We start from the raw sequence: 12,867 nt of genomic DNA, 5'->3' as shown, positions 1-12,867 counted from the left end.
ATAAACAAATAGACAAATACAATCACCAATAACAATACTCATCACAACAATATAGACATGTGGCTGATCAAATATGTGTGATATAGGAGCTGTACACAAGAGCTATATTTTTACTCTCTCATTTCTATTTTGGTAAAAAAAAAAAGTCCTAACCAGATATGCCTTTGGCTACTTGATTTATAAGCAATATGTGACTTCTTACATCTGTAGTCCTATTAAAAACAAGGATCCAAAGTTCTGTTAATGGAAAGCATTCACAAAGCCAGAACCTTTGGCTTGCTTATAGGCACTAATCAGGCACTGAGACTATATCATTGCGTACTGACATTTTCTAGCTGTTGCAGTCTAATCGCTAGTTAGTTCCATTATTGCAGTGCCTGGCAAATGGCTATCCAATGTCTGGTGCTAAAGAAATAACAAAATTACTTTGTAATTGTATTTGCTCTTACTATTGCTAGTCCCTTACGACTATGACAAATCATGGTAGATGTGTTTCAGGGTTGCCAGGCATTCAGCATACATGTGAGAGCGAACACATTAGATTGGACTTTGTTGTCTGTTGGCTCTGTTGGGTATTTTGTGGATATTTGGGGCTTTGCTGTATTTTCTTACTGCCAAAATACCTTTAGCAATAATCACTCTCTGTATTCATATTGGGTCACACATGACAATAATACATTGCATTATTTCAGAATTCAGACCTATTTAGATGGTATGCGCGGTAGTTTGCGTGGTTGGTTGGTATAGTGGTTGGTTTATTTGTGGCCCCAATATCCAACATCCCTTGTTTTTTATCTAGATTGTTCTTGATCACTAGATAGACCTCAGGCCTACATTTTAGGGATACCACATTTTCGGTGTTAGTGTTGTGTGCCACCATGGGCAATTCTGGTATTTTTGTGGTAATTTCCCCTACCTCATATACGGTAGGGAACTATGTCCAGAGAGTCTCTCTTCCCGTTGACTCATGTACCTCCAACAGGCTATGCTACAAACAGTCACTCACAACTGTCCATACTGAATAGAATCATGCACACATCTGCTTTAAAATGACAATTGCACTGTTTAAAAATCTACCCACGTTTGAACCTTTCCCCATGCAAAATGAAAGAGAAAAATAATACACACTAGCTATCTGTTTTCAAATATTTTTGTATTATAGAAATTTCATTTAAACACAGTTTAACTTTTTTTACAGAAATAAATAAAATGGTACAACATTATTTGTGATAAAATGAACAGAGAGCTGTGAGAATATATTCAATTGGTAACATTAAATATGCTGATAAGAGACTGAGACTCCCTCTAATACACTGACTGAACAGCTTCGCGCACTTTCGCACAGCTCCCACTCACTTCTGTAATTAGCTTATCTGTTCAGCATGAGTTTTCTCCGGCTATTCTCTTTCTGAATTTGGCTCCCTTGAAGATCAACCCCAGTGAAAACAAGCATCTGCCGTTCTCAAACCGGGGTTATTGCCTGGAGCTCTCAGCTTTTGCAGCAGGAACGCCCCAGCCAGAAAAGAGATCCTTCTCCCAGCTCTGCAAGATGTCGACTCTTCCCCTCTTCTCAAGCTTCTCCAGCAAAGTTCTAATCACAGCCTCTAGCATGATACTTGCTATGACGCTGCTCCAATCAGAATCAATCATGTCATCTCCTCCCTCACTACACAATGGCTCACTTCTACAGTGACAATTGTAACAAACTGATTTCCTGCTCCTTCGAGCTCTTTGCTTCCTGTAGTTATGTGGACAGAGCAGCAGAGAAAAAAATGAATGTGCGTTTAAAAGTTCACTTTCAGAGTAGGCCTAATTCTGCAGTGGAGACATATTTTTATTAGTGGGTTATGTTAAATGAAGTTTTATTAGTCAGGTTAGTTGTTAATAAGGTTAGTTATTAATTTTCAAATGTGTCTCTTGCAACATAGGCATTTCAGGTGAAAAATAGTGTGCATTTTGAATGTGCAGATGTGTGCTTTTAACTGTAAAAATCGTTTTTGACTGAATAGCCTGTCTTTACTTATATGTCCATGTTACTCTGGCAACACATATAGCAATGCACCACCCCCATGTAGTGGTGCTGCATAAAAAATGCTACCTGTGCAGTAGTGCTGTACTCTGTGCTGTAACACGCCAAATATCCTTACAGCTCTGTGTGTTCTTGAAGGATCTGTAGGTTTTAGGGCCTTTGAGATATTCCCAGATGCAGTTCTGCATATTTTTTAATGATGTTGTTGGCAGTATTTCTCAAAGCTTATTTGTTCCCCCTAAACATTATGCCCCAGTCCCAGTGACTATTCTTCTGTTGTTGATGGTTGTGCCCATTTGAAAATACAGGCATGCGTTGGCACTAAAGTCAAAATGAAAATAAACAATGGTATGTACTGACAGTAAATAAGCCATTTTCCGGAATGAAGATCAGGCATAAGTGCAAAAGCACTGCTAAGCGAAGTTCTGTTTTTTAAACATTTATTTTCAAATGAATACCAACAGCAAATAAAGCTGTTCTGTTTAAGTTTGTTTGTATATATGCTCTTTTATATGTGCAGGCATGTTTATAAATCAAGTGGCTGAACGCACAATTGGTGAAGGCATTTTATTACACCAGTAGCTATTGTCAGCAGCAATTAAGCCATTAACTTTCAGAGTGCTGCTTTGGAATAACACTTGAATAACACGTCCATGCCCTTCACAGAACAAAGTATAATGCTACTACTTGATAGAGCTAGCCCAAAGAGATCCTAGTGGGATGTGGTTTGGGAAGGGAGGGGTAGTGGGTGGAAATGGCCGTAGGGATCATCCATATGGCGAGGGGCAGTCAATCGGTGTGTATACAACCAAGCAATATGCACACGCTGTGCATCTCTCACCTATCTTCACTTCCCATAACAATAGTGTTGGCTTACAGCAGTGCTTTTAAGTACCACCTACTAGCCAAAACGAGAAAAGGAACTCCTGATAGCACTATCAACACACAGCCTGCACACAATAGTTTGGTCCGTGTGTCCCATTAGTAACATTTTGTTTTGTGGTTTGAAAAGCTTTTAGGACAAATTAATATAAAAAAAGAGTTCTTTGTCTTCTTATTTTGGCATATCATCTGTAGATTAGTTTTTACCATCCCATGCAAATAAAGCTGTATTTTCCATGTTGTACTAAGATACATATTGGTTGGTTTTGACTCCTTATGGATAATGCTGAATGCACCATCTGTACATACATAGGCAAAGCCATAGCGATTGAGAGGAGATATGATCTATGGTATTTTGGATCCAATGTAATGTTGGGGGCCATCCAGTGCAGGCCAAATTCATATCTCTCAGCATAAACAATGAACTGCTTCTTTGACTTAGTGTTGCATTGCAATGATGCATGTGTGTAGTTATCTTCTCTTTCAATAATGGAAAGAGAAGACTCTACCACTAAAAGGATGTGCACGCAAGTGTTTTCTCCTGCTTCCCCAACCTTAAAATAACATGGCCAGTGGAAGAAAGAGGAGTGGGAGAAAGAAAAGCTGCTATGAGGAGTGGGAGATGGGAGGAGAGCAGACAAAGGCAATCCTCAGAAAGATGACCTAAAGCCTTGCTGCACCACCCATTCATCAATGCCTTCCTCCCCTCTCATGCTGTTAATTGCAGCAGGATCCGGGAACGATGCTACACCCTTCTCCCCTGGCTGGCTCCCCTTCACTGCTGCTGTTGCAATGGAGTAAAATGCACCAACCTGTACATCTGTAGTTTAGACGACCCTGGCACAGAGCGAGGGTCACAGAATGAGGCAGTGGCCACGCAGCAACACTTGGGCAGCTGATGGCAGTTCTTTGAGAAGGGAATGTGCCTGGGCAAGTTGTCAGTCCATGGCAATGGGGCAAGCTGAGGGGAAGATGATGGCAATAGGGCAAATACCTGAGCACTTAATTTCATTGCTTGATGATGAGGAGGTACCAATGTAGTTGATGCCCATTCTTGGCAATGCAGCAGTAACTGGGTATTTCATGGCAAACCTAGCGATGGGACAAATATGTATGCAGTCGATCCCTAGCTCTGTCAAGGGAAGCAGCTATTAGGCATTTGATATGAACCCTTTATAACGGGACAAGAACCTCGCCATTTGATCTCAACCCTGGGCAGAGGCGCAAGCACTTGAGCAGTTGATTGCAGTCTTTGGTAATGGGTCAGGTTCCAGGCATTTGATGGCAATCCTTTTCAACGCAATATATGTTTGAATAGATATTGCATATGTATGGCAATTATCACATTCAGAATATTTGATGGCAATCCTTGGCAATTGTGCAAGTATTTGTTCATTTGATAGCACCCATTGCCAGTGGCACAAACCTGGGAATTTGAAGGCAATCCTTATCGTTGGCAATAGGGAAGTATCTTACAATTGTGTCGACTCATTACACTGGGCGTTTGACTAATAAATGCACAATACATAAATTAGCAATGGAGCATGTTTCAGAGCAGTTGATGACAATCTTAGACAAATCATCTACCCAAGTTCAGCCAGGTCGACTTCCTTCCTGCTGCTCTGTCATTCCCCTAGGAAGGGGGCTATATGTGGTAATGAGTTGCCGATCTAAAAGTTATAGCTAATGGCGATTGCAATGCTTGTTTTCAATTTTACATTAACGCTGCACCTTATTTCATGTAAAGATATGCATCATGTTTGTCGTTTTTAAGGTCTACACTGAGTTTTTTTCAATCTTCGACCAAATCTTTGGTACACCAAATTTAGTCGCATCTGTAACAGGATTTTCCTTTCCACATGAAGTCTCAAATTCCTTTTTTCATGAATATTTTTCAACACCCAATGGTTATTGTGAGCTAGTGTCTTGTTTTCTCACCAGGAGCGTCTGATGCATCGACCAGTTCCTGCAGAGCAGCGTACACGTATACGGCTCAACGCGAAGATGAGCTCAGTTTCAACAAAGGTATTGTAGCTTTACGAGAATATATTGAAATGCATGTCTACTTCAGCAGGGATTTAAACCTTTGCTGAGTAATGTGATTACTAGTAGGTACTAAATTCTAAGATCGTATTAAGGAAATTGAGACACTAAACAGTCATAGTCGATTCAAAGAAGATGTGTTTATGTTTGGGATAATTCTGGACACCCCACTTATACCAAATGACCTCTCTTCATTGCTGGTTAACTTAGTAGTCCTACTCCTGCATTCAGTGAACACTTGATACAAATGCAGGTCTGAAGAGAACATGTTCCTAAATGTAACCTTTTCGGGTCACGCAAGGGACCTAGGGTTTATTCCAAATGTTGCTTGTTGCCATCTAAAGAATGCACCTCTTGTCTTGTGTACTGCAACAAGGTAGATGTATTATTGTGTTTTTTCAGCATATGCAGTCCATTTCAATGCTGCACTTTTACCTTTTTCAATATTGAAAATTTAAGAAAGGGAAGGTGATACTGTTTCCATATTTTTTTTTTAATTGTTAAATACGTTCTTGTTTTCCTCACAGATAAAAATATTTTTTTTTAGAACCTCTAACGAGTGAATTATTTTCCCGGGTGTTATGAATTTACAGAACTAGTCGTAGGTTTTCATAGAATGCTATCTGCCAAGTCAGCAACGAAATATCTGCACATTTAATTCACTATGTGGCAGAATATCTACTTAAAGTGCACCGTTTGTGTGGTGAAAGATGTCCGCATAGCACGGCCAACACAAGTGTGTTGTCATGCATTACAAATAATGTATTGTGTGCGTCAGGCTTCCCTGTTTCAGTTTTGTTTGTTGCGTGTTGTTTGTTACGCTTGCGTGTTAACATTTGATGCCAAGTTGCTCTCTTAAAAGCTAGCATTTTATTGCAATGTTTCATTTCCGTGCTAGTTTTATGCTATTTATAAAATGTAGGTTATGCCGATTTGTATGTGCTGTGGGTTTTAACTGCAGTATTTTAGAAATAGCTATTGAACTTTTTAGTATTTTAAATTCTGTATGTTAAATTCCACTGGATAGCTATATGATGCCAGATTGCATGAATGTGCTGCTGTGTGGGAGTGTGGGTTAGGGAGTGGAAGCACTTGTATGTGCGTCTGACTCGCTTTGGTGCCTTGTGGTCGCTTAACTACATTTCCATTGAGTCTGTGGGCCCTGCCCTTGGACGGTGTCATTTTGTCGCGTCCTAAGGCCATAACAGACCTGCCTCAGCATTTTGCTTGTTTTGGCCTGTTCTGACACTCGGCGCGTCATGTTGCCAGTCCCAGGATCTGATCGTCCCTTTGGGGCTCGTCCACTTGTTTGATGAGCTGTTTGTTGTATATTGATTGAGCGAACGCTTTGCTCTCTATGGCCAAGCTATGTTACTCGAGGAATGGCCTATTGGTCTTTAGACAGCACCCTGGGAAGATCATACTCAGGTCTTTAAAATGTGTGTTAACAACATTGAGAATCACTCCCTAGTGAAGACGGCTGGCGTCCCTGATGACTCCCCAGTGACATTCCGCATTAGTGAATGCCAGATCTAGCGTGGCTCACGCAACTGAACTCTATGACATGGGTGCTTTAAAATGCTTTTTACTACTGAAACATGGTTTAACATTTCCTCTGAATCCATGTTTCATATGTTAGTACCCCCCGATTTTTTATTCAGTCTATTAATTGCACAACAAAGTGAGGGGGGATTGCTATTCTCTGCAGATCAGGCTTCAATATCTCACACTGCACTCTCTTTGTTGGGATGATACTGCCCAAGTGGGTCACTTGAATATTTGGCTTCCACCTACGACCTTATTGCAAACTTATACTAGGCTACAGACCCCCAGGCCCTTTGTAAAAGCTCCTGTCGAACCTGGATCTTTTTTTGTTCTAATGATGGAATTAGATACCAAACAATTGATAGGAGATTTTAATATATGGTTGGAAGACGTCACATTATCTGACTCAACCGAACTATGGGAGACAATTAGTAGTCATGATTTTAGGTCTTGACAATATCCCCTACTCAGGGCCGGTCTTTGTGTCAGGCAGCTCAGGCGGCTGCCTGACATCAGTCAGCCTCAAGGGGGCGCTGTGCAGTGGTGCTTTGAGTCCTGCAAGCCAGACCAGGCAGGCCACACGCACCAGCCAGGCCTTGATTTTGACGCCCGTGTAGGAGCAGTGAGCACTGCTTCAGGCTGCAGCCTTGCCCTTTGCCCTTAGGCAGGGCAGGGCAGGGCAGCAGCAATTGACAACAAATTAGCAATTAGCAACATCTGTTTGTTGCTTTTTCACTTCCCCCCGGGCCTGAGCCGCGGTGGCGCTGGCGCCAGACAGGCCCATGGGCGCACGTGCGGGTTGCCCTCAGTCTGTGTGCACGCGCGCACTAGCTTGATGATTGGGGGCTTGGGGCTGGCTGCTGGCGTTGTTGTCAGCCCCTGGCGCCATTTGGAAAACAGGAGCGCTGAGTCGAACGAGTGGAGTGGATGCATGCACAGGGCATAGCACAATATCAGGTAAGTGTACTGTGTTTGGGGCGAGGGTGATCATGCTGCAGAGGACTAATGCCATTCTGCCATGCCTAGGCTACTGCGACTGAGTGCTGTGACTGAGTGGCCACTTGCTGGGGGGGGTGTGCGCTGACACCTGTAGGTGCTGTGGTGGTAGTGGAGTGGAGGACCGGTGAGACCGAAGCAGAGTGCCAGCACTGCAGCTGTGGTGCGGTAGGGGGGCACCGGCGCTCTGCCTGTTTCTCGGTGCGCTGTCTGGTGAGTGGCATCCCTCTGTCAGGCGGAAGGCCCTCTGAAGCTGCAGAAGATGCAGCGGTGCCTCTGACGGAGCTGAGCACTGGCACTGAGAGAGGGACCTGGGCCGTATATGCGGTGGTGAAGAAGTGAGCTGGGAAACCATTGGGGCGGGCCGTAGCCTCCCCCCGTGGGGTGCACAAAACTTGTGATCCTTGGGTTCATGCCACAGGGTTGTGGGGTGGTGGTGCTACCGGCTCCGACATCCGACACTGATCTGGCTCACCGGTGAGGGGCCTGCCCTGGTAGGGCTCTTCTGGGCTGCAGCATTAAAGGGGTGGGTAGCCTGCTGACAGTTGGACAGACAGAGGTGTGCAGGCTGTCCCCAATGTTCAGCAGACTAGTACTACGTGAAAGGTGCTTTGGGCTCGGCAGAGTCGACAGATTCTCATCCCCCTTGAAATGAAGTTTGCAATGATGTCCGGGTGAGGCGCGCACAATATGAATACCCACTGACCATGCATGAGTGGCCCTTTTCACGCTCCAAGTTACCCATGCAGGCTGGGAACCAAGAAGTGCCCTAGAAAGTGTACTGTGTTTGGGGCGAGGGTGACTATGCAACATTTTAGATGCATGAATGATGATTACTATCATTGCTATTGGCACGCAACCCTACATACCATATATTGGACGCACAAACAACACTGGTTTGAAGTTGGCTGGCTCCCATTTGTAATGGGGCAGAATGAAAATAATAACGGTATGGAACTTGGTGCGCAGAGCAATGACGGTGGTATTTTAAAGTCCTGCATCCATCACTTTTGTAGTGCCAAGATGTCCCACGGATGGCAGTATTCATATACAAAACCCCCTTACAATGCATTACTTTTTGATTGTACTCTGCTTGCCCCAGCAAATTTACATGTCTTATATTTTCGCATTTATTCACCTACCCTTAAGTAAGTAAACCCACAGCATTCATAACATGAACATTGTGTACGGTAGCTTAATTAATGGATGCACCTGCTGCGGCGATGTGTTCACAAGCTGCAGGTCGCAAGCATATATCCTGCAATAGCCACCATCAATTGTAAGCCTCTGACTGAGGCTGCCAAAATTAGTTACATGAAAAATAAAAGGGTAATATTGATAGCTGTTACTACAGTGGTTAGAAGTTGGAGGAACCTGCGTGAAGCGCTATGTAAGAACACAAAACAGTGAGTCGCTCATGCCCACCTGTCTGGGGAGGAACAGGGCAGCGGAACAATTAGCTGCTAAGGTGCACTCTAAGGGAGCTGCCCCCAACAAACTAACGTGGGAACAGAAGGAAGCAACCACATGTCCATGGTGGGGGGAGAGAGGAGGCCAAAAATATAGCCATATGTGGACAGTGGCAAGCCTCAGGTGTAGACAAGCACCCACCGTTCAGAAGCTGTGCAGCAGGTAGAGGGAGCCTGGCCACAACCTTTAGGCTAGTTGGGGGGGGTGAGGGTAAGAGTAAAATAGCGTGTGCAAGTCCCCTCGCCCACCAAATATTGGGAGAGTTAAATGATATCCTTTTTCTGTAATGGGATACCATGGCTCACAAGTGATGGCGACACAAACTATGATCAAGCTAAGGGGAAATTAAGGCTGTCATGTGCTCTTTATGAATTATTATTATTATTATTATTCATGTGCTATAGTCACACACTATAGACACACCGAGCCCCAGCGAGAGAGAGAGGGGATGTGCTGGGAGGGATAGGGGCGGGGGCCGGGGCACGAGCAGAGCTGGAAAGTGGCACAGGGAGACTGGAGGGTGAGGCAGGGCAGGAGCTATAAACCAGAAATATGGTGGTGAAGAAAAGGGGGTCAACGGGAGGAGGACAGGTGGCGGGTGCATGATTGCAGAGTATTGCAGGGACAGGAGGCGGTGAGGTGGTGCATGTCTTGCACAGAGAGGAGGAGGAGAGTTGGGTGTGGGGCAGGGACAGGAGGCGGAGAGGACTAGTGCAGGTGCAAATAACAGAGGAGTGGTGGGGACATTGCAGAATATTGCAGAGACAGACAGGTGGCAGAGTGTATAACTATCACACAGCATCTTCACATCAGACTGAGGAGGGGATCACTCTTCATGTTGTTCAGTTATTCATCTTGCACTACAGGAATAAATATGTATTGGCAAGGCTTCTGCTCCAGAGCAGTGGCAAACGTTGCCTACAAGCTCTGTGTGATTGATTACCTTCTGTGAAGTTAGGTAATTGAATTCAGTGTTAATTTACCATTCAGAATTATATATTTTAAACATTTGAACATCTTTCCATGTTGTGCTGTTTGATGGGTTGTGTATTTTAAAATGCTCCAGTGGTGCCAACAATGTATGTTTTGTATTTTCCTGTGATGTAATTGTTATGCGAAGTGTTATTTTTGAAACTTGAAAATTCCTACATCGTTTTGGTCACAGAATGTTGGCAAGAATGGGTATTGATTTTATGAAAAGGCAAATGGCATTCGTCCTTTGCAATTTGGGTGGTTATGCAAAGCCAATTTAATGAAATTTTATGTTATGTTATGTTACTTGGCATTTGTATAGTGCCTTATGTATCATTGGTATGATCTCAAAGCGCTGGTAGGTTGAATTCCCTCGGAAACCGTAGTTCAAGTCAGTAGAGAGTGTTGTACGGTGCTTGGGTGCACCGGATATGTGTGCAGCTGCTGTAGTGTGCTTATTTCACCTTGGTATGCTAATTTCTGACAACATCACATCCCATTGCATTTGTTGATGAGTCCTCTCACTTTAATTTTTAGGACTTGACCTCTGCAGAGTAGGGTTTATTCATTCAGCTTGGAGGAGAGCTGCTGGGCATAGGCAGCCTGCCCTTCCTTGACCTGCTGTCCCAAGACAGACTAGTGTCAGTTTCGGAAATTGCGCGGAATCGTGAACGGATCAGAAGGCCCAGCCATAGCCAGACTCAGTGAGCCACAGCCAGACCCAGTGAGCCACAGCCTGCTGACTTTGCTAGTGGGGCACCGTGACTGGTCCGTGCAGCTCGCGGGTGCCGAGTGTTTCTGCCTTCTGCCGATAAGTGTGTTGCTAATGCCGGTGCTGCTAAGCTAACCACTGTGAAGAGGTGCGGCAGCGTGCCAAGATGCGGGCATGCGGGCTGCGGCAGTTTGCTTACCTTATTGTAGTCCAGATGTTGCAGCAATTTAATACTCGCATCCAACAATTTAAGCTGTCCAAATGAGCATGTATGGTTCATGGTTACAAACATTTTAATGTTAGGGTGAGTATTGTGAACCGTAATGTGAGCAACAAGCCATGCATCGGTTATGCATTTAGAGATTCACACATACAATAATCCTTTTATCACAGACTTGTTTATCAAATGTAGAAATCTCTGATCACTGTTATAGTCCTGAAATGCTCTGTGATTTAATGCAAAGCATACAGGAATCCTCATTGGTGCTATTTGTCCCCTTTCCCGTTCTCAGAAAGGTATTTTGAAAGAATACAATAAGAGTGTACCAGACTGTCCATCTTGGTATGATAACCTACTTTCCGAAAATTATTCATATGGTTACTCTAGTATAGCCCCTTCTGAAATACTTGGTAGTACGAACAGAACACCTGGCTGCAACACAGGCCCAGTGGTAAGTGGGCCCTCAGACCCCTGCAGGCTGTCACATCGCAGTGCGGACAGTTTGAAACTGCATTCAGGCAAGGCCTTCCCTAAGAGCGGGTGACAGAAAAACCATTTACGGGGGTAGCAACAGTTGTGTTTTCATATTAGAATTCTTCTGTAAAGTACTTGAATGACAAAACTAGCTTCATTTATATAGCAATTATTCATATTGAGGAGAGGTTTTGTCGCATGACAGAGTTGTAGTTTGGGAGTGATGTGAGCCAGTCGGGGTGGGGGTGCACCAACGATGCTTCCCTCCTGGGGTGCAATCTTTTGTAAGTCCGGCCCTGCCCCTATCCCTCGATATGGCCATGATCCCATTGTACAGGGCACTTTGTTTTCCTTTCTTAGGTCAGATGCAGTCTCCTGGTCAAACCACTCTGTTAACCTGTTTTCCATTACCCTAATAAGCCACTTAGCAAAGTGTGACAGGAAGTGTTTGGTGTTGCTGGTGAGAATGTCTGCTGCCCGCTGCTCATCGCTAGTTTTTATTCAAGCTGCCGGCTGGAACACAAGTGCAAGCCCCTCCCAAAACCAATTCCAATCCTGCAGAGTGGCATGATGCGCTTGTCCAAAATATGACAGGAAGTGTATGTTGTTGGTGAAAAGATCTCCTGCCCGCTGCTCATCGCTAGTTTTCATTCAAGAGGCCAGCTTGAACACGAGTGCAAGGCCCACCCACAACCAATTAAAATCCTGCGTGGGGTGCAAAGCGCTCATGCGAAGTGTGACAGGAAGTGTTTGGTGTTGCTGGTGAGAAAGTCTGCTGCCCGCTGCTCATTGCTAGTTTTCATTCAAGCTGCCGGCTGGAACACAAGTGTAAACCCTACCCACAACCAATTCAAATCCTGTGCAGGGCAAAAAGCACTCGCTCGTTGTGTGAATGGAAGTGTTTGGTGGTCGGCGGATTGGCAATGAAAAAGGTAAAGGGGAAGTGGTTTGTGGGTTGCTGCAAAGAAGCTGTTGCAAAAAAGCCGGCTGTGGTGTCCCAGTGGTGGATTTGGAGGCACTGGAAAAGGTGGGAGTGAGTGTCCTCTTGAAACCTTGTTTGTTTTTCACAAGAAAATGAACAAATTCAGTTTTAACATCAAAACGTATAATTTGAGGAGCACTGTGGCTATTGGTTCTCAAACAAACATGCTTCTGTTGGATGCATTGCAGGTGCTACAACTGGCGATCAATCTGCCTCTCCGCCCTTCCCTGATTTGCTATGAGATAATGGAGGAGAGAAGTGAAAGGCGGATCACTATGAAGCCAGCCCTGTGTGTGATAAAGTAGTCAGCTGCAATAACTTAATATTTTAATATGAGACAAGAATTTGGGGCCGATCAAGAGCCCGCTTTGTACACCTCTAAAGGACCCAGGCAAGAGCTTTGTGATTGTTCTGTAAATCCCCCAACCTCAGATACTATTTTGGATCCAAAACTAATAATTATGCCAGATCTAGTGAGTTTGTCGCAAGGTGGGAGTTGACCTTCAACACAAGCTTCAACCCAAAGCGGTAACACCAGAATG

General features: G+C 44.3%; 1 protein-coding gene across 2 annotated transcripts in view; it reads left to right on the top strand.

The window, feature by feature from the left end:
• The window catches only part of NOSTRIN (nitric oxide synthase trafficking), a 771,458-nt gene that overhangs the window by 709,553 nt on the left and 49,038 nt on the right, over positions 1 to 12,867 (top strand). For both annotated transcript variants that reach the window (XM_069616258.1, XM_069616257.1), the window contains one exon: positions 4,853 to 4,936. In XM_069616258.1, the coding sequence (XP_069472359.1) occupies positions 4,853 to 4,936 (84 nt within the window). The remainder of the gene's footprint in view (positions 1 to 4,852; positions 4,937 to 12,867) is intronic.

This window comes from Ambystoma mexicanum, chromosome 9, assembly GCF_040938575.1.
Source record: "Ambystoma mexicanum isolate Mex_15411 chromosome 9, UKY_AmexF1_1, whole genome shotgun sequence".
In the NCBI taxonomy this organism is placed as follows: domain Eukaryota; kingdom Metazoa; phylum Chordata; class Amphibia; order Caudata; family Ambystomatidae; genus Ambystoma; species Ambystoma mexicanum.
Note: the sequence above shows the minus strand (reverse complement) of the source record. Positions and strands in the feature narration are given on the sequence as shown.